The 23,935-nt window shown below is 48.1% G+C and overlaps 2 protein-coding genes across 3 annotated transcripts; both read right to left on the bottom strand.

Moving 5' to 3' along the window:
- On the bottom strand, window positions 1–13,371 carry LOC307180296 (N-alpha-acetyltransferase 10-like). 2 transcript variants are annotated; one of them, XM_079910475.1, is made up of 8 exons: window positions 13,245–13,371; window positions 12,673–12,771; window positions 12,171–12,229; window positions 11,459–11,504; window positions 11,258–11,373; window positions 10,872–10,916; window positions 9,504–9,588; window positions 1–1,438 (listed from the first exon to the last, which is right to left on the bottom strand). In XM_079910475.1, the coding sequence occupies exons 1-8, from the start codon at window positions 13,263–13,265 to the stop codon at window positions 1,406–1,408; spliced, it is 504 nt and encodes a 167-aa protein (XP_079766601.1). In that variant the 5' UTR covers window positions 13,266–13,371; the 3' UTR covers window positions 1–1,405. The 2 variants fall into 2 exon arrangements, with proteins under 2 accessions (XP_079766601.1, XP_079766600.1); XM_079910474.1 differs by lacking the exon at window positions 1–1,438 and adding an exon at window positions 5,722–9,371.
- Window positions 13,372–13,673: 302 nt separating this feature from the next.
- Window positions 13,674–18,576, bottom strand: LOC307180295 (N-acylglucosamine 2-epimerase-like). Its single transcript, XM_079910473.1, has 6 exons — window positions 18,165–18,576; window positions 17,534–17,615; window positions 17,043–17,218; window positions 16,363–16,487; window positions 13,966–14,126; window positions 13,674–13,877 (listed from the first exon to the last, which is right to left on the bottom strand). Exons 1-6 carry the CDS (start codon window positions 18,426–18,428, stop codon window positions 13,726–13,728), a joined length of 960 nt encoding a protein of 319 aa, XP_079766599.1. The 5' UTR covers window positions 18,429–18,576; the 3' UTR covers window positions 13,674–13,725.
- Between the last annotated feature and the right edge of the window lie 5,359 nt (window positions 18,577–23,935).

Genomic DNA, 23,935 nt, shown 5'->3' with positions numbered 1-23,935 from the left:
CTCCGCATATATACCACACCACACACACATACCACAGAGTTGGATTAAGTGCCCCTTGTATGTGCTCCCACTACACCCTGTGTATACTTGTGATTTGTCACTTTCACACTGTATTAAAGTTCTGTCTGCCTCCCCCATTTAGTCAATTGTTAACTCTGGATCTTCTCCTTTTATCCACACCTACCACTTTCGTACAACAAGGCAGCCACTGAAATAGCTTGATTTCACAGGCTTAACACTTTGAAGATTAAGTTTTCCATCTGAGTAATTATTCTTGTAATTTATATGCTCTGTGATATGGTGAGAATGGAGAGTTTTAGTTTTTTCCCTGATACTATAGAGTTTCTGACTGAATTGTATTTCTGCACCAATATCAACTTGTTATCAAAAGGGTACCTATATTCCTTTATTACAGGGATCATTGAGAAATGATCACCACAGACTTCCCTGGTGGTCCAGTGGGTAAGACTCTGCGCTGACAATGCAGCGGGCTCGGTGTTCGATCCCTGGTCTGGGAACTAAGATCCCACATGCCACCCGGTGTGGCCAAAAAAAAGAGAGAGAGAGAGAGAAAAGGGAAGTGTCATGGCAGATTCATCGGTCTCTGGCTTGCACAACTGGATGGATGGTGGAACCATTCACTAAGGCATGGCATATTGAAAGAGGACTAGATTTAAGGGGATAGAGAGAGATTAAGAGGGGTTTTGGGGGGACCTATTGTACTTGAGGAGACTTGAGAGTTACAAATTGAGATATCAAACATGCAGCTGAACATATAGCCATGGAATGGGAGATGCAAATTTGGAAGTTGATGGCTTATGGATGATAAAAGAAATCACTTATTGGGAGAGTACAGAATGAGAAGAGAAGAGGATCCAGGGCAAGCCTTTGAAAAAAATTCAACAAATTTGTAGTCTAGTAGAGAAGGATAGGCAAGCTGCAGAGTTGTTAGAGAGAGATCAGGCAGAGATGTAGGTGGAAAGCCAGAAGAATGTGTTGTTAAATACAAAAGAGCTTGGAAGCCCAAGGGAAGAGAGTGTTTCAAGGAGAAAGTGGCCAAGAACAAAAAAAGGCCAAGTAAAATAGCAGAAAACATCTTATCTTTTAGATGTGGTGACACAGATGTCATTTCCGACATGAAAGAGCTATTCTGGGGAAATGATCTGGATAAAAGCCAGATTGGAGTGGGTTAAGAATTGAGTGACAGGTGATAAAATGGAGTAGCTGGTATAGATAACTCTTTCCTTTTTGACAACTCTTTCTTTTATTTGATTTTTAATTATATAAGTAATACATAAATATATTTTCCTTTAAAAAATGAAAACGTTACAGACAGGACTAAAATCCTCTTTGACCGCTGCTACCAATCCTGGTCGTCTTCCTCACCTTTCAGAGGTAACCATAGTTATTCGTTTGGCATGTCCTTCCTGGCCTTTTTCTGGGTATTAACATATTAATGTTATAGATAATAACATAATTTAATGTACACACATATATATACATGTGCATATGTTTTACATAAACATATATTAAATAGTATAACATGATGTATAGAATGAGCCACTTCATTATTTTAATAAACGCACTACCGATATTACATACTGTATCATAATTTATTTGGCATTCCTATACCGATAGTCATTTAAGTTGTTTCTATTTTTTCCCCAGTCGCTCACAATTCTGCAGAAAACTGCCTTATATACACTGACCCTGTCAAAGAAGGCAACAAGAAGGGAATGCTCATTTAAATTTTAATAGACACTGCTTGCACTTTTTATATTTTAATAGTTACTGTACTACCAAACTGCCCTCCCAAATGGCTGTAACAATTTTCCCTCCCACCAGCAGTGGGAGTCTCATAAGACTATTGACTACCCATTATCCCACACCAGCAACAACTCTTTCAAGATGTTCGGCTGTGGAGGGGAGGAAAACTATCCTGTGGTAGCCAGAAGGGGATGAAAGATTGAAAGAGACAGTTTTGTATGTGAGAAAGGCTTGAGCATGTTTTATTTTTTTGTTTTGTTTTGTTTTTTTAAATTAATTTTTATTGGAGTATAGTTGATTTACAATGTTGTGTTAAAGCATGTTTTAGTGTGCATGAGAAAGCTCCAGTTGAGAAGGAGAGGTTGAATATACGTGAGGAAAAAGAGATAATGACATAAAATTCCCAGGAAAGCAGGGGAGGACATCATCCAAGCACAAGTAAAGGAATGGCCTTCAATGAGAAGAGGCATCATTCTTCTCTTGCATTGGTTTGTGCATCAGAATTCCCTGGAGAGCTTGTTAAAACAGGCTGCTGCCCCTTCCTCCACCAGAGTTTGTGATTCTATAGATTTGGAAGTGGGGTCTGCAAATCTGCATTTCCAGCAAGTTCCCAGGCACTGCTGACTCTCCTGTTCTGTTCTGGGGAATTAATTACACTTTGGGAACCACTATCCTATGTAGCAGGGGAAAAGGAAGGTAGGGTGGGTGTAGAGATGGGTAAGATACGTGTGTTTGGTCGCCAGAAGATGACGGGAGTTCCTATCTAACGGCTTCTATTTTCTCTATGAAATAAGAGTTGTGGTCAAATATTGAACGTGTGGGAGCAGGTGGGAGGTGGTGCTGGGGTAGGAGGTTAGAGGAGAGTGGAGAAAGTTGTAAAAAATGGTTGCAGAAGGAAGGTGAGTGAATTGACCAAAAATATGTAGTAAAATTCCTGGGCCATATTGAAGTCTCATTTGAGGTCTATGATCATGGATTTTACAATAGGCTCAATCTGCCCAATTGTGTGACTTTTTCCAGTAGACATGGAGAAAGTAAAACATCAGTTTTACCCAAGACTGAAGTTTTGCTACTCTAGTGTCTCAAGAAGACATCCAGCAGCTCATGCTAGAAATCTGGCATCACCATTGATACCTCCCTCACCCTGCATAACCAATGCATCATTAATATTAATGGCTAACACTTAATATCAATCATGCTTATTATGCTCTAAGAAATGTTATGTATATTAACTCATTTCATCCTGATACTTCCTATAACTCCTATTATTATAGTCATTTTATAAATGAGGACACTGAAATTATGGATTTGCCCGAATCCATGCAGCTAGGAAGTGGCAGAGCCAGGCTTCAAACCAGACATTCTATAGCACCAGGGTCTAGTTCTTAGGTAGACTCTTCTGCACTGTTTCAACTTCCCAACTACCTTTTTTTTTTTTTTGGCCATGCCATGGGGCATGGGGAAATCTTAGCTCCCTGACCAGGCAAGTGCTGAGTCCTAACCACTGGACCACCATGGAACTCCCCCAACTATCTTTCTGATCTATCCACTTTTCACCCTGTCCACAACCCCTATCCTAGTCCAAGCCACGCCATAGCTCACACAGCCTTAAAGTCCTTTTTCCAGCTTCCATGCTTGCCCCTTTATGACTCATTCTCCACGGAGCTGCCAGAGTCAGCTTTCAAAAATACCAATCAGCTCAAGTGCTTCTCCTGGATTAAAGCTTTTCGGTGGCTCCCACTGTTCTTAGCATAAACCCCGCAAATCCTCCCTATGACTTAAAGCATCCTGGATAATCTGATACTTTCCTAACCTTCTGGCTAGATTAACTGTCACTGTTTTCCCTAAATCACCATATTCCAGCCTTAGTGGCTTCCTTTAAGTTCTTCACATACTTCTCATTCTTTTCCTCAGCAGGGCCTTTGCACATGCTGTTGCTACTATCTAGAATGTTCTTCCCATGAGCGATTGCTTTTTATCCTTGAACTCTCAGCTTCCATGACAGTACCTCCAGGGAGATCTTCCCTGGCTATTGTAAGTAGGCCTCCTACACTTGCACACACATTTTTAAAAGCATTCTCTATTACTGCAGCTTACTTTATTCAAAAAATAGTGGTTTTCAGACAAATATCTTATATTAATGCATATGTGGAACCTGGAAAATGGTACAGATGAACCAGTTTGCAGGGCAGAAATAGAGACACAGATGTAGAGAACAAACGAATGGACACCAAGAGGGGAAAGTGGTGGTGGGGAGTGGTGGTAGGATGAACTGGGAGATTGGGATTGACATATATACACTAAGATGTACAAAATAGGTAACTAATAGGAACCTGCTGTTTAAAAAATAAAATAAAATTCAAAAAAAGTAGTGGATTTCACTATTTTTTGTTTGTTTTCTTGCTTATTTTCTCACACCCCCACCACTAAATGTAAACTTCATGAGGGCAGGGACCAAGTGCATTTTATTCAGCATTGTACACCAGTCCCTACCATAGTGACCGACACAGAGTAGGTACCCAGTGGATATTTGGCAAGGGAATGAATTAATGAATTGGGGGCAGCCGAGTAGTGACGTCAGATAGGAAGCTGGATATGCAGGTTGAGGAGCCCAAGGGAGGGATCTGGCACAGATATATAAACGCTGGGGCTGGGAATTCCCTGGCGATCCAGTGGATAGGACTCCACGCTTCCACTTCAGGGGGTCCAGATTCAATCCCCTGTTAGGAAGCTAAGATTCTGCAAGCCGCAGGTGCAGCAAAAAACAAAACAAAACAAAACAAAAAATCCCCAGCCTGAGGCTATAGAGATAGTATTGTAGAGGACCCCCTGGGAATGGGTGAGATTACCTAAAGGATGAGGAAAGAATGAATAAACAAGAGGTTCTAGCAATGAGACTGAAAAAACTCTAATATTTAAAGATGGACTAGACAAGTCCCTCCCATCAGGAAATTTGCACAAGCCTCTTAGATAGCCTAATCCACCAGAGGGCAAACAGCAGAAGCAAGAAGAACTACAATCCTGCAGCCTGTGGAACAAAAACCACATTCACAGAAAGGTAGACAAGATGAAAAGGCACAGGGCTATGTACCAGATGAAGGAACAAGATAAAACCGCAGAAAAACAACTAAATGAAGTGGAGATAGGCAACTTTCCAGAAAAAGAATTCAGAATAATGATGATCAAGATGATCCAGGACCTCGGAAAAACAATGGAGGCAAAGATTGAGAAGATGCAAGAAATGTTTAACAAAGACTTAGAAGAATTAAAGAACAAACACCTAGAAGAATTAAAGAACAAACAGAGATGAACAATACAATAACTGAAATGAAAAATACACTAAAAGGAATCAATAGCAGAATAACTGAGGCAGAAGAATGGATAAGTGACCTGGAAGACAGAATGGTGGAATTCACTGCTGCAGAACACAATAAAGAAAAAGAAATTAAAAGAAATGAAGACAGTCTAAGAGACCTCTGGGACAACATTAAATGCAACAACATTCACATTATAGGGGTCCCAGAAGGAGAAGAGAGAGAGAAAGGACCCGAGAAAATATTTGAAGAGACTATAGTCGAAAACTTCCCTAACATGGGAAAGGAAATAGCCACCCAAGTCCAGGAAGCACAGAGAGTCCCATACAGGATAAACCCAAGGAGAAACACGCCAAGACACATAGCAATCAAATTGGCAAAAATTGAAGACAAAGAAAAATTATTGAAAGCAGCAAGGGAAAAATGACAAATAACATACACGGGAACTCCCATAAGGTTAACAGCTGATTTCTCAGCAGAAACACTACAAGCCAGAAGTGAATGGCATGACATATTTAAAGTGATGAAAGGGAAGAACCTAAAACCAAGATTACTCTACCCAGCAAGGATCTCATTCAGATTCGATGGAGAAATCAAAAGCTTTACAGACAAGCAAAAGCTAAGAGAATTCAGCACCACCAAATCAGCTCTACAACAAATGCTAAAGGAACTTCTTTAAGTAGGAAACATAAGAAAAGGACCTACAAAAACAAAACCATAACAATTAAGAAAATGGTAAAAGGAACATACATATCGATAATTACCTTACAAGTGAATGGATTAAATGCTCCAACCAAAAGACACAGGCTTGCTGAATGGATATAAAAACAAGACCCATATATATGCTGTCCACAAGAGACCCACTTCAGACCTAAGGACACATACAGACTGAAAGTGAGGGGATGAAAAAAGATATTCCATGCAAATAGAAATCAAAAGAAAGCTGGAGTAGCAATTCTCATATCAGATAAAATAGACTTTAAAATAGAGAATGTTACAAGAGACAAGGAAGGACACTACATAATGATCAAGGGATCGATCCAAGAAGAAGAAATAACATAACAATTATAAATATATATGCCCCCAACATAGGAGCACCTCAATACATAAGGCAACTGCTAACAGCTATAAAAGAGGAAATCGACAGTAACACAATAATAGTGGGAGACTTTAACACCTCACTTACACCACTGGACAGATCATCGAAACAGAAAATTAATAAGGAAACACAAGCTTTAAATGACACAATAGACCAGATAGATTTAATTGATATATATAGGACATTCCATCCAAAAACAGCAGATTACACTTTCTTCTCAAATGCGCACATAACATTCCCCAGGATACATCACATACTGGGTCACAGATCTAGCCTCAGTAAATTTAAGAAAATTGAAATCATATCGCGCATCTTTTCTGACCACAGCGCTATGAGATTAGAAATCAATTACAGGGAAAAAAATGTAAAAAACACAAACACATGGAAGCTAAACAATACGTTACTAAATAACCAAGAGATCACTGAATAAATCAAAGAGGAAATCAAAAAATACCTAGAGACAAATGACAATGAAAACACGACGATCCAAAACCTATCAGATGCAGCAAAAGCAGTTCTAAGAGGGAAGTTTTTATTTATACAAGCCTACCGCAAGAAACAAGAAAAATCTCAAATCAACAATCTAATGTTACACCTAAAGGAACTAGAGAAAGAAGAACAAACAAAACCCAAAATTAGCAGAAGGAAAGAAATCATAAAGATCAGAGCAGAAATAAATGAAATAGAAACAAAGAAAACAATAGCAAAGATCAATAAAACTAAAAGCTGGTTCTTTGAGAAGATAAACAAAATTGATAAACCATTAACCGAACTCATCAAGAAAAAGAGGAAGAGGACTCAAATCAATAAAATTAGAAATGAAAAAGGAGGATACAACAGACACTGCAGAAATACAAAGCCTCCTAAGAGACTACTACAAGCAACTCTATGCCAATAAAATGGACAACCTGGAAGAAATGGACAAATTCTTAGAAAGGTATAACCTTCCAAGACTGAACCAGGAAGAAACAGAAAATATGAACAGACCAATCACAAGAAATGAAATTGAAGCTGTGGTTAAAAATCTTCCAACAAACAAAAGCCCAGGACCAGATGACTTCACAGATGAATCCTATCAAACATTTAGAGAAGAGCTAACACCATCCTTCTCAAACTCTTCCAAAAAATTGCAGAGGAGGGAACACTCCCAAATCATTCTATGAGGCCACCATCACCCTGATACCAAGACCAGACAAAGATACTACAATAAAAGAAAATTACAGACCAATATCACTCATGAATATAGATGTAAAAATCCTCAACAAAATACTAGCAAACAGAACCCAACAGCACATTAAAAGGATCATACAGCATGATCAAGTGGGATTTATCCCACAGATGCAAGGATTCTTCAATATACGCAAATCGATCAATGTGATACACCATATTAACAAATTGAAGAACAAAAACCATATGATCATCTCAATAGATGCAGAAAAAGCTTTTGACAAAATTCAACACCCATTTATGATAAAAACTCTCCAGAAAGTGGGCATAGAGGGAACCTACCTCAACATAATAAAGGTCATATATGACAAACCCACAGCAAACATCATTCTCAATGGTGAAAAACTGAAAGCATTTCCTCTAAGATTAGGAACAAGACAAGGATGTCCACTCTCACCACTATTATTCAAAATAGTTTTGGAAGTCCTAGCCATGGCAATCAGAGAAGAAAAAGAAATAAAAGCAATACAATTGGAAAAGAACAAGTAAAACTGTCACTGTTTGCAGATGACATGCTACTATATATAGAGTACCCTAAACATGCCACCAGAAAACTACTAGAGCTAATCAATGAATTTGGTAAAGTTGCAGGATACAGAATTAATGCACAGAAATCTCTTGCATTCCTATACACTAATGATGAAAAATCTGAAAGAGAAATTAAGGAAACACTCCCATTTACCACTGCAACAAAAAGAATAAAATACCTAGGAATAAACCTACCTATGGAGACAAAAGACCTGTATGCAGAAAACTATAAGACACTGATGAAAGAAATTAAAGATGATACCAACAGATGGAGAGATATACCATGTTCTTGGATTGGAAGAATCAACATTGTGAAAATGACTATATTACCCAAAGCAATCTACAGATTCAATGTAATCCCTATCAAATTACCAATGGCATTTTTCACAGAACTAGAACAAAAAATCTTAAAATTTGTATGGAGACACAAAAGACCCCAAATAGCCAAAGCAGTCTTGAGGGAAAAAAACGGAGCTGGAGGAATCAGATTCCCTGACTTCAGACTATACTACAAAGCTACAGTCATCAAGACAATATGGACTGGCACAAAAACAGAAATATAGATCAATGGAACACGATAGAAAGCCCAGAGGTAAACCCATGCACCTATGGTCAACTAATCTATGACAAAGGAGGCAAGGATATACAATGGGGAAAAGACAGCCTCTTCAATAAGTGGTGCTGGGAAAACTGGACAGCTACATGTAAAAGAATGAAATTAGAACACTCCCTAACACCATACACAAAAATAAACAAAATGGATTAAAGACCTAAATGTAAGACCGTACACTATAAAACTCTTAGAGGAAAACATAGGAAAAACACTCCTTGACATAAATCACAGCAAGATCGTTTTTGATCCACCTTCTAGAGTAATGCAAATAAAAACAAAAATAAACAAATGGGAAATAAAAACAAAAATAAACAAATGGGACATACATACACAAATATGTATTCAAAGCTTTTGCACAGCAAAGGAAACCATAAACAAGACGAAAAGGCAACCCTCAGAATGGGAGAAAATATTTGCAAATGAAGCAACTGACAAAGGATTCATCTCCAAAATTTACAAGCAGCTCATGCAGCTCAACAACAAAAAAACAAACAACCCAATCCAAAAATGGACAGAAGACCTAAACAGGCCTCTGGGCCTGTTTCCTCTCCTGTAAAGTGGAGGTGATCATGGCTCCCTCACGAGGCTGCCGTGGAGCCCTCTGAACGGCCCTAGCCCCCGAGGAGCCTTGGGCAGAACCCTGACTTCTCTTCAGCCCGGTTCTGTCTGACCCCGAGCCTTGGAGGCCAGCCACGTCTAGGGGCCTCCTCCCTCTCCTCTCACAGCAGCCTCTGGGCAGGACGGGCTTCTTCCTCGGAGAATGGAATCTTGGGCCGATGGCCTTCGTTAAGGTCCTGCCAAGGTCTGGCTCCCCGCCTGCCAGCTACAGAAGCTAAGGTGAGGAGGGCCAGGACTCCTGGCGACGCAGCCTCCAACTGTCCCAGGCCACCCCTGCTCGCCTTGCCTGGGGACCGCAGCCCTGGCCCCGCAGGACTCTTACCTGCAGGACTCTTACCTCATCGGCCATCTGGGTGAGGTCCCGCTTCATCGTGTATGCGTCTTCTCCATCTGTATAGTATTTGGGCTCCACTTTGCTGATCCTGGGGGCAGCAGGTGGAGAGAAGGAGGGCAACCCAAATCGGGGGCAATTCTCCTCAGCCTTCTGGCATCATCTGCTAGTGGGGCAGGGTGTCACTGCCCCCCCCCAAGGACCCTTTGGGAGACATTTCCAACATGGTCTTCCCTCTGCTTTCTCCAACAGTAAGTAGCACCCAGCTCCTTTATTGCCCCCCAGCCCTGGCATCCTGCCACTGCCCCTCATCCCTAACCTGGCCACCAAGGATCTGTGTCTGTGGTTTCCTGTGAACTGAAGCCCTGAATTTGGCAGTCCCCTCCCCTCCCCTCCCTGCCCTGCTCCCTGTCACTTCCTGGGCATGCATGGCTGGCTCGTATACCTAACAACTGGAACCGGGGAGGGGTGCTGCTGCCTGGGCCTCTGTTCTTGGTGGTCGTTACCAGGCAGCATGGCCCCTAGCCCGAGCAGCTCAGGGGCCAAGCCTGCGCTGGGAGGTGTGTATGCAGACCTGGGCACCCTGCCACTGAAAAGGGAGCCAGTCTGGATGGCCCAGAACGGCCCTGCCAGCCTTAAGACCCTAGAACTGTCAACCACCAGAGGCATTTGCATCCAGGCCAAAGATCCTGCCTCAAATACCCAGCCCGGAGGCCACTTCCCTTCCCAACAGTCCCTCCTCGTCCCCCACCAAGCTGAAGCTGACGCTGTCTCAGTGGGCCCTCCATGGACAGCCCATCTCAGCCTCACTTTCCAGCAGCTTTCACCACAATGTACTGGGCAGAGCAGTTCCCTGCTAGGCTCTCTCTGTCCTGCGCTGGGCACACAGAGACTGCCACATCCCTGAGTGGACCCAGCCTCATCCACTAGGACACCCAGGGCTCTAGATCCCTCCACTGCTCTTGCCACTGGCCCTTCCTGTGCGGACGTGCTCAGATCTATCCTTTCTTCTGGTCCCACTTAGATGCTTCTGGGTGCCTGGTGACTCAGTTCTGCTCCTTGGCTTCTGTTCCTGTCCTGGGCCCTTGTCTCTGCTTCCGAACCTCTTCACCGTGCTGCCCTTCCAGCATAGCCGCCACCAGCATCAAGCAAGAAACACCAAGCGTCCTCCAGAAGTGCGACATGCCTCAAGCAGCCTGCAGCAGGCAGGTGCTCTGCCCCCAAGAGTGCTGTCCACAGCCCGCTCCCCCATCTCAGCTAGCCCTAGCCGCCCTCACGCCCCTGCCTGGAAGGTAGTTCAGCCCATCTCAGCCACCTGGATAAGCCAGACCTGGGGACCATCCCACTCCATGAGAAAAATGTAGATCTACTTACTGAAAGTTGAGAGTGTTGGAATAGAGGCGCAGAGCGGCCCGGTTACTGCAGGGGAATAAGGCACTGCTGAGCTGTACAGACGAGGCCAGGCAGGGACAGCACATCCAGGTCTTGCCCCTCCTCCCGGTCCCCCTCCCCACTAAGCCCACTTCCCGATCTTCTCCAAAAGCCAAGGCAGCCCAAGATCCACATCGAGGCAGTATCCCCGCTGGTGGTGGTGGGATGAATTGGGAGATTGGGATTGACATATATACACAAATATGTATAAAATAGATAACTGATAAGAACCTGCTGTATAAAAATAAATAAAAGAAAATTCAAAAAAAACCCAACAAAACAGACAGTATCCCCCTACCCACCCCCCTTCCCTCGGCCCTGGCTTCCACCTCTTCCTGACATGCAGGGAGACGTATTTGGCATTGAAGTTCTCGATCATGGCTCCGCAGGCCTGGTCCACCAGCTTCTGAGCCAGGCCAAGGCGCCGGTGGGAACGCTTCACAGCCTGGTGGGAGAAAAGTGGGACCTCGGGTCGGCTCCAACTAACTTCCGCCCCCGCCCCCACCAGAGCCTGGGTGGGCCCTACGCACCAGCGAGGTGATGTGTCCATGGCGCACACTGTGCGGGCCCTCTTCCCTAGAGCAAGAAGAAAGGAGACGGGCTAGGCGTGAACCCCAAAGTGCATCCAGTCCCGGGACGGGGGAGAGCCAGGACTCTCCAAACCCCAGGCAGCAGCCAAAAGACATGTGCAGTGTCAATGGAATACTGTTCAGTGCTAAAAAGAAAGGAGCTCTCAAGCCATGAAAAGACGTGGGGGGAGACTTCAATGCATATGACTAAGTGAAAGGTGGTCTGAAATGTTTACACACTGTATGATTCTAATCATATGACCTTCTGGAGAAGGCGAAACTATGGAGACAGTAAAGAGATCAGTGGTTCCCGGGGAGAGGGGAGGGAGGGAGGGCAGGCAGTGAAACTACTCTGTTTGATACTATAGTATCGGATACATTGTTATACCTTTGTCCATGGAACGTAGAACTCAAAGAGTAAAACAATGTAACTATGGGTTTCTGCAGTAATGTAACAGTATCGGTTCACCCATTTTAACAGATGTGCCACAAGATGTTAATGTGAGAGGAAACTGAACTAAAGGAACAGTCTATTAATTAACAAAACGAAACAAAAAAACCAAACCCAACCCAACCCAGGCAGCATCCATCAGACACGTGCGGTGTCGGTGTCCCTCCTCCCCCCACCCCCAGGTCAGGCACCAGGCTTGTCCCTCCGTCCTTGGTGACTCACATTTTGGCCAGGACATACCCCACAATCTTCCCATTCTCATCCTCAGCGACATAAGAGAGCTGGGTGACAGGGAGGAAAGAGAAGGCAGAAAACAAGTTCCTGTCAGAGCTGGAGGCGCCCTTATCGGACACCTGGCCCCAGCACCTGCCTGTCGCTGTGTGCATGACAGACAGAAGCCCATCGGGCAGCGAGTTCAGTGACAGCTCCTGACCTCCAGGCCAAGTGGCTTGGTTTTCCCACATCACACCGTGCCCCCTTTCCTTAACCCAGAAGAAGTGGACAGACACAGGTGGGAATACTGCCCCTACCTTGGCCCTGTTCTTCGCCCCTCTTCAAGGCGCCTCCTATCCATCTCCCGCCACCCCAGCCGGAAACACTCAGGGCCTCATTGACCCATGCACCCCCCGGACTCTTCACGACCTCGCCGGCTCGTCCCAAGCCGACCCAGGGTGGAATTTCCTTGGCTTGGTTTCCCTCATCCCCAAATTCAACAGCTGCCCACCTGGGGCCAGGAAAGGCCATGGGAGAAATAATATTTCATCTGGTAGTTCTCGGGCAGGCACAGGAGGTTGCAGTGCTGCATGTTCATCAGGTCCTCTGGCTGTGGGAGAGGAGGGCAGTGGAATGCAGTCAGGCCGGGGGCTGCGGTGACTAAGTAGGCCTCGGTCGTGTTAGAACCCTGCTCTGTCTACTCAGCGACCCCCGCCCCCCCACAGGGCTGGGCGGGCGCTGGGACTGTCTCCGCACAGGCCTGGCCCACAGCCGCTGTGCAAAAACTGACTGTTCCAGGAATGAACGTTGAGCTCCAGGAAGCTCCCCGACACCATCCAACGGAAACCCGACATCGGAAAGAAAGAGTTCGCAGCCCCGGCCCTGCCCCCCTGGCTCCCCCGGCCTCCTCTTCGGGTAGATCCAGCCCCACGGGGACGTGGCCTTCACTTTTCCGCGCCGGGCGGCCGAGGGCGCCCAGGGCGGCTGGCCCGGTGATCGGCCGGGCCCCTCAGGAGCACGCGCACGCGGCCACCGGGCCCCGCTCCCACGCGGCGCGGACAGCCTCCGGCCCCAGCCCCTCACCCTCGCATTGCGGATGTTCATAACGGCGGCGGGACTCGCGGCTCCCAGCGGGTCGTGAACACGCAGTCAGCTGCCACCGCGCTCCGAAGAGACGCCGGGGCTGCCAGGCCAGGGCTGTGGCTGGGGCTGTGGCTGAGTCCGCGATCGCGGGGACGGCGCCGGAAGATGACGCGTCCGCTGGAACCGACCACCGGCCGGAAGTGCGCGCCGCCGAGCCCGCACGCCGGGCCCACCCTCCCGGCCGCTCGGCCATGCGCAGGGAGGGCCAAGGGCGGGGTGGGGCCTCTCCGCGGGGCGGGCCGGGCCAATGGCCGGGCGGACCCCGGCGCGGGGCGGGCCTGTTGGCAGGGTGGGAGGGTCCAGCGCGCGGGGCGGGTCACTGGCAGGGCGAGCAGGTGCTCTCCAGCCAAAGGCGGTGGTTGGTCCCCCACCCGACACCCCACAGACGCTCACACACAAGGGCAGTGGAGCAGGCTTGGCTTTATTCTGCGCCTCGGCGGGCGGGGTCGGCGGGCAGAGACCGGGCGCTGAGGGCCGGGGCCGGGGCCGGGGCCGAGGCCGGGGCGAGGCGGCTCGGCAGGTCACTCAGCATCTCCTCGCACATGGCGAGGCACCGCGGCACGTGGAAGCAGCCTGCGGGGAGAGGCGGGAAGGCGGGTTTGGAGGGCCGTGGGCAGCCGAGTGCCCCGAGCCCCTAGGCCCCGCCCTTTCCCCCACTCACCTTTGAAAGGACCCCCCCCCCCCCCCCGCTTGATGGTGAGGGCGATCTTCCCTTCTCGGTTCAGGTAGGCAAACCATTCCCCGTACTCGGGATCGCGAAACTGCAATAACAGTGAGGCAGTGACAGGCAGCGCCTGCAGGAACCGCCCAGATGCCACAGGCCTGGGAAAGGGGCGTTCACCGTTCCCACTAAACCGCTACCTCGGGGTCAGAGCCCGGGCTGACCCCCGGCTCCAGAATCAGTGCTTTTAAATGAGGTCCCGCCTCCTGGACAAATATGAAAGCAAGGGTCTTTTCCTTTTTCTTCGGGGGGGGGGTGGAGTTTTGAGTCTGCAGCTAGTTAACCCCACTTGGGGAAGGGGCCGCAGGCTGTGAGATGAAACCTTGCAAGATGGAATTTAAAACAAAAACAAAAACAAAAACCCTGCTTGGGACTACTGAGCTTGCGCTCTAGAGCCCGTGCGCCACAAATACCGAAGCCCGCGCGCCTAGAGCCGGTGCTCCGCAACAAAAGTAGCTACCGACCGCAGTGAGAAGTCCGCGCGCAGCAACAAAGACCCAGCGCAGCCAAAAGTAAATAAATATAATTTTTAAAAAACTATGTAAAAAGAAACGGAACCCTGAGGAAGTGCTGACCTACCATGTAACTTTGTAACAAGTTATTCCTTTGGAGCTCCTGTTCCCTGCTTCAGAGGACTGTCTTGCAGTGGATGAGATTGTAGATAGCGCTACATTGTAGACGCTACATTGTAGATACCCCGTACAGAGGTCTGACTTCTCCCTTACTCACCACAGGTCCCAAACACATCTCCCCCTCCCTCGGAGCCACCTGAAGCCTGCCCCTGCCCAGCAGCTCTGTTGACCCTTTCCAAATTCCTCGCTTCTCTCCTGCCCAGTTCCTTCCAGATGCTCCAGGATAGACCTCAGAGCCCTGGCCTAGGCCCTTCCTCCTCAGATAGAGACCTGAGTGGAACCCCTTCTCAGAAGGACCATAGAATAAATCAGTGACATTGAAGTCCACTACCAAAAATGTCTTTTTAAATGCGGACCTATGAGTAGGTGTATTCTTCATAGGGGGGAAAACTAGTTCTGTATCTGTTCATTCTATGTTTCCAGTGACATTACCCATGTCCTTACTTATTATTCGACTACTGGATATGACACGGGAAGATAACAAAGGATTTGACTGTTTTCCTGTCCAGGCTTTCCATGGATGTCTGAATTTTTGCTTTCTGTATTGTTATGATGATTAGTGCATAGTGAATTACCTGTTGTTTATAACCTTTGTGATTGTTCGATACAATCTCTCTTTCTTGAAAATATATTCCTTAAATTTCACTTTATGCAGTTAAGAGCGATCACCTCGAACACATGTTCTCTATGAATGCATTCAATATTAACATATATCGCCTCTGGTCTTGTGGCTCCCGTGTTTGGAAGCAGTGACGAGCGTGTGCAGTACTTGGAGATGCCTCTCTAACCACAGCATAACACGAACACATTTGGAATTTCTACTGGTGACAAAGTCGGACACTGCTAATACTGTGGTTCACTGCTTTCATTCATGATGGACGTGAATGCTGGATTTCAGTTAGAGGTTAGTGCAAATAAAGGTGGAATTTTCTCTCAGGTTTCAAAGCCCACAGACCTCAGAATAAGACCCCCCTGTTGTAATGCCTCCCGTACTGGGGTTTACTAATGGAGTGAGTCGTGGCTTTAGAAACACATCGGGAATCTTCCTTCATTCCCCGTCGGGCTCAGCACCCGAGGTGCCCGTCGGCAGCAGCTGGCACAGCTCATTACTCTGCTCACGGCACTCGGACCTCTGCGGGGGGGGCGGGGGGGCTGGCTTCCTTCCTACCTCGCAGATGATTCTCTCTCCTTTGATGGGCCTGCCTATTCCCTCTTCTCCTTTCCTTCTGTACTCCAAGGTTACCTTGCCTCACGTGGCCAGCCCACACCTCTCCCGCTCGACCACACTCTGACCCCTGAGCCGCTGGAGCTCCCACCCCGGGCCAGGCCCCCACTCACTAGCCAGGATGACAGCCACAGCCCGGTCTCCCTGCCTTCGCCTAGTGCCCTCTGGCCTCCCCTCCTGAAGCCCCAGCTTTTTTCCTTCCCACTAGCCCCCCAGTCCCCTGACCTTGCTTTATTTCCCAGAGCTCTTATCACCATCTATGTTTGCTGGTTTACTTGTTTATGGTCGGTCCCATCAGCACCAAATGTGAGCTCCAGTGGGGCAGGGGCCACTCTCTTGACTGAACGGAGGGCACCAGGGCCGGGACTTCCAGGAACTCTCAGACCTACTGAGGGAACACGTCCGGCGAGGGGGGGAAGGAGGGGGTGTGCCGTGCCTGCGGTCTCCTCCACACCGCTGAGGCCAGGAAGTAGCACTTACCGAGTGTACTCGGCCACCTGGTAGAAGATGTTCAGCAAGGCGGAGTCCCCGCTCTCACTGTAGCCCATGAGGAAGGCGATCATGGCTTCGCTGTGCGGCCACCAGAGCTTCATGGCCCACTCCAGCTGAGAGCAGAGCGGAGGCAGGCATCTGAGAGCCCTGGACCCCACTCCACCACCCCTGTCAGCAGGAGAGTCACCCCCATCTTTCGGGCCCTGGCTCAGACTCCATCTGGCCCAAGCTCTTGGAGCTTAACCACGGGATGAACGTCTCTGTGGGCCTTAACCGCCCATCAGATCGCGACTAGCTTCCTGGGCCAGATGTAGCCCAAGTAGCCCCTCCCAAAGGGCAGGGCTGGGGTGGGTGCCCCTTGAGCCCTGGAATCGAAACCCCGGCTGCTCCCACTGCTGATGCCTTAGGGTCACTCAGAGAGCCTTTCCAAGATGAAGGGCCATGTGTCTCCGCGTGGGCATGGCCTGCGCTCCCTCACGGCCTCCCTGTGCATGTGAGCTTGAGGGCCACCGGCACAGGAGTCGAGCTTCCCACTGGGGTCACACCAGGCAGGTTCACTCCTCTGAGCCCCGGGTCCCCCTCTCTGAAATGGGTGATGACAACACGCACCTCCCTGGGCAGAAAGCCTTCGACAGGCTAGTACCATGTAGCCCTGAGTACATTCCCACCTGGGTGGGGCATAGGCCATCAGCACCCTGGAAGTAGATGAGACTTCCATCGTCGGGATCCCACCCAGAGCGGAAAGGCAACAATAGGAACTTGTCGATAACGTGGGCTTGAAGTTTGGGGTCACCTCTCTGGATGGCGTGACGGAACAGGAACCAGCCAGCTTCCAGCGCGTGGCCTGGTGAGCGCTCGGGTAAGGCAGGCCGCGTGTCCTCCCCCAGGCGGGGGGCTCAAGCGCTGTGCTGACCGCTGACTCCCTTCCTCTCTGCCCCACTGTGGGGCCTGCTTTGAGCCCCCCAGCCCTGCCAGTCTGCCCCAGGGTCACCCTCCTGCTGCTGACACGCCAGCGTGGGAGGCCCGTCCCCCCTCCCCTGCCTGGTCCTCGGTGTGCTGAGGGCGGAGGGAGGAGGGCACTCCCCGCATCTGGAGTCCAGAACCAAGGCTGACCGCCTCCCTCCTCCCGGGCCGCCCCCCAGCCCACCTCGCCCCTCACCTGGGTTCTGGTGTCTCCCCAAGCAGCCAGAAAGCCCCTCGCCATCCTCTGCCACATTCTCCAGCACAGCCTGCCCACCCCTCTGCCGAGGGAGGAGTAGAAGGCAGCTTGGCCTTCAGCACCCCCTGACCCCCGCCCCATCATCCAACAAGAAAGACGCGCCCTCCCACGCCCCCTCCCTCCTGATCTGCAGGCTTGGGTGGCCTCGCTCAGAGGGGCTTTGGAGGAGGAGCCGATTCACTCCCAAGGGTCTGGACCTGTCCTAACCCTTGCTTTGGGCCTGGGACCCTGACGTGGGGAGCGTAAGGCACTGAGCGGAGGCTGAGACCAGGGGGACTGGGCTGTGCAGAGGCCTGGGACGAAGTTGAGTCTGGCCAGGCTTCCTGCTCCCTGACCTGCCTGGGGCTCTGGCACCCACCCCGGCTCCCCCGGGGCCCTCCTTCCCTTCCCGAGGGTTCTGGGCTGCACCTCGCCCCATCTCCCCGTCTGTAAAGGGAGCCATCGGCGCCCGGCTCCGGGGGTGGGTGCGGGCGGAGGAGGCGCCCCGGGGGTGGGGCGTAGGGGGTCGCCCTGCCCCCCAGCTCCCCAGGCCCTGTCTGGCGGCCGCCGTCCGCCCGCTGCCCTGCCCCACCTGCACGTGCCGCAGAATCCTCCGAGCGCACCAGTCCCCCAGCTCCGCGTAGCTGCCTGCCAGCTCGTCGTCAGCTTCCCCGAGCTGCTCCACCAGGCTGAGCAGCAGCATGGGCACCGCCATGGACTCCGCGGCCAGGGCCCCAGGGAGCTGGGGCCGGCCCAGCCCAGAGGGGTCCTCCTGCACCCAGTGCACGATCTGATCCATTATCTCCACCGCTTCGCTCTGGGGAGGGATGAGGGGAGGCCCAGGCTGAGGCTGCATCCCATCCAGTCTGGTCCCCCAGGTGCCGACCTGCTGGGTCCCCAGCCCAGGGGTGGGAGAACCATGTGCTCCCAGCCACTCATAGGACACCTTCACCAAGGCCTACTCTGGGCCTGGCCCCAGGCTGGGGGCTAGGGCTCCCACTCTGGGGGCGTAGACCATTCCCAGAGTGTGAGGTCACGTTTGAAAGCAAGAGGGGGCCCAGGGAGGAGGGAGCGGCCCTCTCCCGGCCAGGGCAGGGCACGGATTGATCCCTGTGAAACAGAGCAGGACCCTGCAGAGACTTCTGGGGGGTAGACCCCCTGTGTCCCCCGCCTCTTGTCTGTAGAAAAGCTTTAGCCTCCTAGGCCTTCCCCGAGTTCCAAAGAGCAAATATAATCATAGAAGTGAGAAAATGCAGAAGCAGAGGAAAACAGATAAGCAACACAAAATAATAATAGTTTAGCCATAAGAGAAAGTCATGGACCTTTAATTGCTCCTCAAGGGCTATAGATCATACCTGAGTCATATCCCTGAGTTGTTTTGCAGATACTAAGACCCCCACTGGGTGGAAGAAGGTAAGGGCATGCTGACCACCGGCGTGTAGATCCCAGACCACTGGAACCAGAAGGTTGATGACGTTGACTCCTTCCCGAAATACCACCTGGTTACCTCACCACCAACCAGTCAGAAGAACGTCCATACGCTGATCAGGTATCCCGCCACCCCCTCCCTCACCTTGCCTTTAAAAGCCCTTCCCTGGGGCTTCCCTGGTGGTGCAGTGGTTGAGAGTCCGCCTGCCGATGCAGGGGACGTGGGTTCGTGCCCCGGTCTGGGAAGATCCCACGTGCCGCGGAGCAGCTGGGCCCGTGAGCCATGGCCGCTGGGCCTGCGCGTCCGGAGCCTGTGCTTCACAACGGGAGAAGCTGCAACAGTGAGAGGCCCGCGTACTGCAAAAAAAAAAAAAAAAAAAAAACAAAACAAAAAAAAACCCCACAATGAGATATCATCTCACACCGGTCAGAATGGCCATCATCAAAAAATCTAGAAACAACAAATGCTGGAGAGGGTGTGCAGAAAAGGGAACACTCTTGCACTCCTGGTGGGAATGTAAATTGATACAGCCAGTATGAAGAACAGTATGGAGGTTCCTTAAAAAACTACAAATAGAATTACCTAATGACCCAGCAATCCCACCACTGAGCATAGACCCAGAGAAAACCATAATTGAAAAAGACACGTGCACCCCAATGTTCACTGCAACATGATTTACAATAGCCAGGTCATGGAAGCAACCTAAATGCCCATCGACAGACGAATGGATAAAGAAGATATGGTACATATATACAATGGAATACTACTCAGCCATAAAAAGGAACGAAATTGGGTCATTTGTAGAGACGTGGATGAATCTATAGAGTGTCATACAGAGTGAAGTAAGTCAGAAAGAGAAAAACAAATATCATATATTAATGCATATATGTGGAACCTAGAAAAATGGTACAGACGAACCGGTTTGCAGGGCAGAAATTGAGACACAGATAGAGAATAAACGTATGGACACCAAGGGGGGAAAGCAGCGTGGGGTTGTGGTGGTGTGATGAACTGGGAGATTGGGATTGACATGTATACACTGATGTGTATAAAATGGATAACTAATAAGAACCTGCTGTATAAAAAAAAATAATAAAATTCCAATATTCAAAAAAAGAATTAACGCTACATAGATAATTATTAGGTCAACTAAAAAATTGGCATATCGTTTGCTTGGATAAAAATATTGTATCAATATTAAATTTCCTGAAGTTGAAAACTCTACTGTGTAAATGTAAGAGAATATTATTATTTAGAGGAAATGCTTACTGAAATATTTTGGGGTGAAGGGCTTTATGCAAGTAACTTACTCTTGAATCGTTCAGAAAAATGTTATGTATCTGTATTATTTGTGTGTGTATGTGTGAATACATGTCAATTTAAAAAAATGCTGGACTAGAAAGTTCTTGAATAAAACTTTTTTCAAAACTAAAGTTTTTGTTATAATTATGTGTTACATGTAATTTCTAATTTATAATATATAATTACAAATAATGCCTATTATCACAGCTAGTAAAGCTGATAGAGGTCCTAGTTTTCTGTTATTTTATATATATATATATATATAGTCTTTTTAATTTTAATAAAGTTACAGAAATAACAAAGGCTTTTGAGAACCACTGTTGAACATATTTAGTTTGCAGTTTATTTAATTAATTAATTTATTTATTTTTGGCCACACCACGTGGCTTGTGGGATCTTAGTTCCCTGACCAGGAATCGAACCTGCACCCTCAGCAGTGGAAACGTGGAGTCCTAACCACTGATCCACCAGGGAATTCCCTAGTTTGCAGTTTGAAAAAAAAAAGATGAATGAGCCACCAAAGCAGTTGGAGAATGAATGAATGTTTTTATAGGTAAATGAATCAGTCTCTTCATTCATGCCATCTGGGTTTTGTGTCAGGAAGTCCTTTTGGTTCTACCCTTAAAATACATGCAGGATCAGACAACTTCTCACCACCGCAGGCACTGCTGTCCCCACCATCCAGGCATTATTACAATAGCTTTTTAAAAAATATTTATTTATTTATTTGGCTGCACCGGGTCTTAGTTGTGTGTGCAGGATCTTTAGCCAACCCTAAAAGTGCACCCTGAATGGGAAAGAACAGGATATTGGCCCTGGATAGTTAAGGTACATATCGAAGGGATTTCAATGAGCCCAGACTCTTGCATCTTCCCATACACAGAAAAAACGCTAAATTCATTAACTTGGGATGTCTGGTTTTCTTTAATTAAAAGTAATCTTTTGATGTTCCAACTACCTGGGTTTTGTTGAAAAAACTCCTATATATCCTGGCTCCTTCTTTACCTCTTTGGAGCTGTGTCTCAGAGAGATCTGAGAAGCTGTCCTCCGGGCTTAAGTCCTCGAAATTCTGCCAAATAAAACATAATTCTCAACTTTTAGGTTATGCACTTTTTTTCAGTTGACATTCTCTATGGTGTATCCTGCACAGAGCAACAATGGGATCCTGTCCTGGGGTAAGACAGATGTGTCCCTCCTCTGCTCAAGACCCTACAATGGCTCCTGATTTCAATCACAGTAAAAGGTGAGAGGGAGGGCTTCCCTGGTTGCTCAGTAGTTGAGAGTCCGCCTGCCGATGCAGAGGACGCGGGTTCATGCCCCGGTCCGGGAAGATCCCACATGCCGCTGAGTGGCTGGGCCCCGTGAGCCATGGCCGCTGAGCCTGCGCTTCCGGGTCCTGTGCTCCGCAACGGGAGAGGCCACAGCAGTGAGAGGCCCGCATACCGCAAAAAAAAAAAAAAAAAAAAAAAGGTGAAGGGGAGCAGAACTGGCCACCTCAAAGTCACAATATGCCTCTTTGGCATGAGAAGTATTTCGAGCTGACTATTTTTAAGAAACAGCAGACACAGGAGAAGCTTTGAAAATCGAAAAGTTACCCTTTCGTAAGAGATATTTACATTTATAAGGGAAATCTCCATTTGTGTGTCTTCCTCTCTATACCAGGAAGAGGAGGATGGTTTTATCTCTAGAAACTCTTATCAATGGAGACCGTAATAATTTCGATCTGCATCACAACCCTATTCTTGTTTATTGTGCTTTGCTTGATAGCCTCCCATAACCGGCTCCTACAACGTCTCTTTTAGCTGAAGATGGTATTTAAAATAATGGCTTGAGGAGATGGGGCAAGATAGGGGTAGGAGATAAGAGGTACAACCTGTTATATATAAAATAAGGTACAAGGATATATTGTACAACATAGGGAATATAGCCAATATTTTACAATAACTAAATGGATTATAACCTTTAAAACTTGTGAATCACTATATTGTACACCTGTAACATATAATATTGTCCATCAACTATACTTCAATTTAAAAATAAAATGATGGCTTGAGTCACTTCCTGAATTACTCAGTTTTCACGGCTATCTCCCATGTATACAGGAGGTATGCATGTTATTAAACTTCTGTTTGTTTTTCTTCTATTAATGTCTTTTTTTTTTTCTTGCGGTACGTGGGCCTCTCACTGTTGTGGCCTCTCCCGTTGCGGAGCACAGGCTCCGGACGCGCAGGCTCAGCGGCATGTGGGATCTTCCCGGACCGGGGCACGAACCCGCGTCCCCTGCATCGGCAGGCGGACTCTCAGCCACTGCGCCACCAGGGAAGCCCCTATTAGTCTTATTTTTGGGGGGTGGTCTTAGTCAAGAACCTAGAAGAGTAGAGGGAAAATTATTTTTTCTCCTCAACAAAGGCAAAGTCTTTACCAATGGCCTACAAAACCCTCCATGATCTGGCCCCTCTGCTACTTATCAGCCTTAGGTTCTACTACTCTTGTGTTTTGCTCATTCAATTTCAGCCACGCTGGCCTCTTTGCTGTTCTTAGAATGGGGCAGGTATGCTTCAGTCTTCCTGGCATGCTCTTTCCCAAGATGGCTCTTCCCCCCCGCTGGCTTTCTCCCTCCTTTATCTTTACTTCAATGTCACATTCTTGGTTGAGGCCAACTCTGATCCACCCTTTTAATTTTGCACCCTCCCATTCCCCTACTCCTGACACCCTCCCCCTCTTACTCTGCTCTATTGCTTTCCTAGCGTCTTTCATCTTCAAACACACTTTATAATTTATTTGGTTTATTGTTTATTGTCTAGCCCTCCTCACTAAAATGTTAGCTTCAGGTAGGCAGGGACTTTTGTCTTTTGGTTCACTGATGTATTCCCAACACCCCAAACAGTGCTGACACATCATAAGCACTGAATAAATATTTGTTAAATGAATGAAAGGATGGATGTTCCTCATGACAAGATTATAAAAGCATCTACCCATTTTTCCTCTAGTACTTCAGTGGTTTTACATTTAAACCTTTAAGCTGGAATTTATTTTGAAGTAAAAAGTGTGGTATGAATCTGGATTTTTTCCCCTTCAAACAGCTTTCAATTGTCTTGACACAATTTATTGAAAAATCAATCATCCCCCACCCCCACCCCTGTCCCGCTAAGGTCGGATCTTAACAAACGGCACCGCGAAACAGAGGAAAGCTTCAAGTGAGCTTTATTAGGGAGCGCTCCCAGGCGAGGCTCACTGGTCCGAGAGAAAGGGGCCCGAGAAGTCGCCCCCGGGCAAGGGTTGGGCAAGATTTTATAGGGGAAGAAGGGAAAGGGGTGTGGTGAATCTGGGAGGGCGCAGGGTATTCCTTATTTGGTGGTCTTTTCGGGTATCCTGGGGGACCGTTATTCCCGCCCCTCGAAAGGCGGGAAGGCTGGGCCGGGTGCAAAGTCCCCAGGTCAGTTCCTGGAACTGGGTGGTCCGGAGAGTTTCGGTCTGATGCAACCAGTGAATCTGATTGTGTTCCCCTGCCTCGGGCCAGTTGGCCTTACATCCTGACATCTTTGGTGTAATGGGGCGGCGTTCTGATCTCTGGCTACTTCATGCTGAATGGGGGCGTCGAAAGGGGAGTCGGGCGACCAGAGGTCTGAGGC

The sequence above is a fragment of the Stenella coeruleoalba genome, assembly GCF_951394435.1.
Source record: "Stenella coeruleoalba genome assembly, chromosome: X".
NCBI classification, from domain to species: domain Eukaryota; kingdom Metazoa; phylum Chordata; class Mammalia; order Artiodactyla; family Delphinidae; genus Stenella; species Stenella coeruleoalba.
Note: the sequence above shows the minus strand (reverse complement) of the source record. Positions and strands in the feature narration are given on the sequence as shown.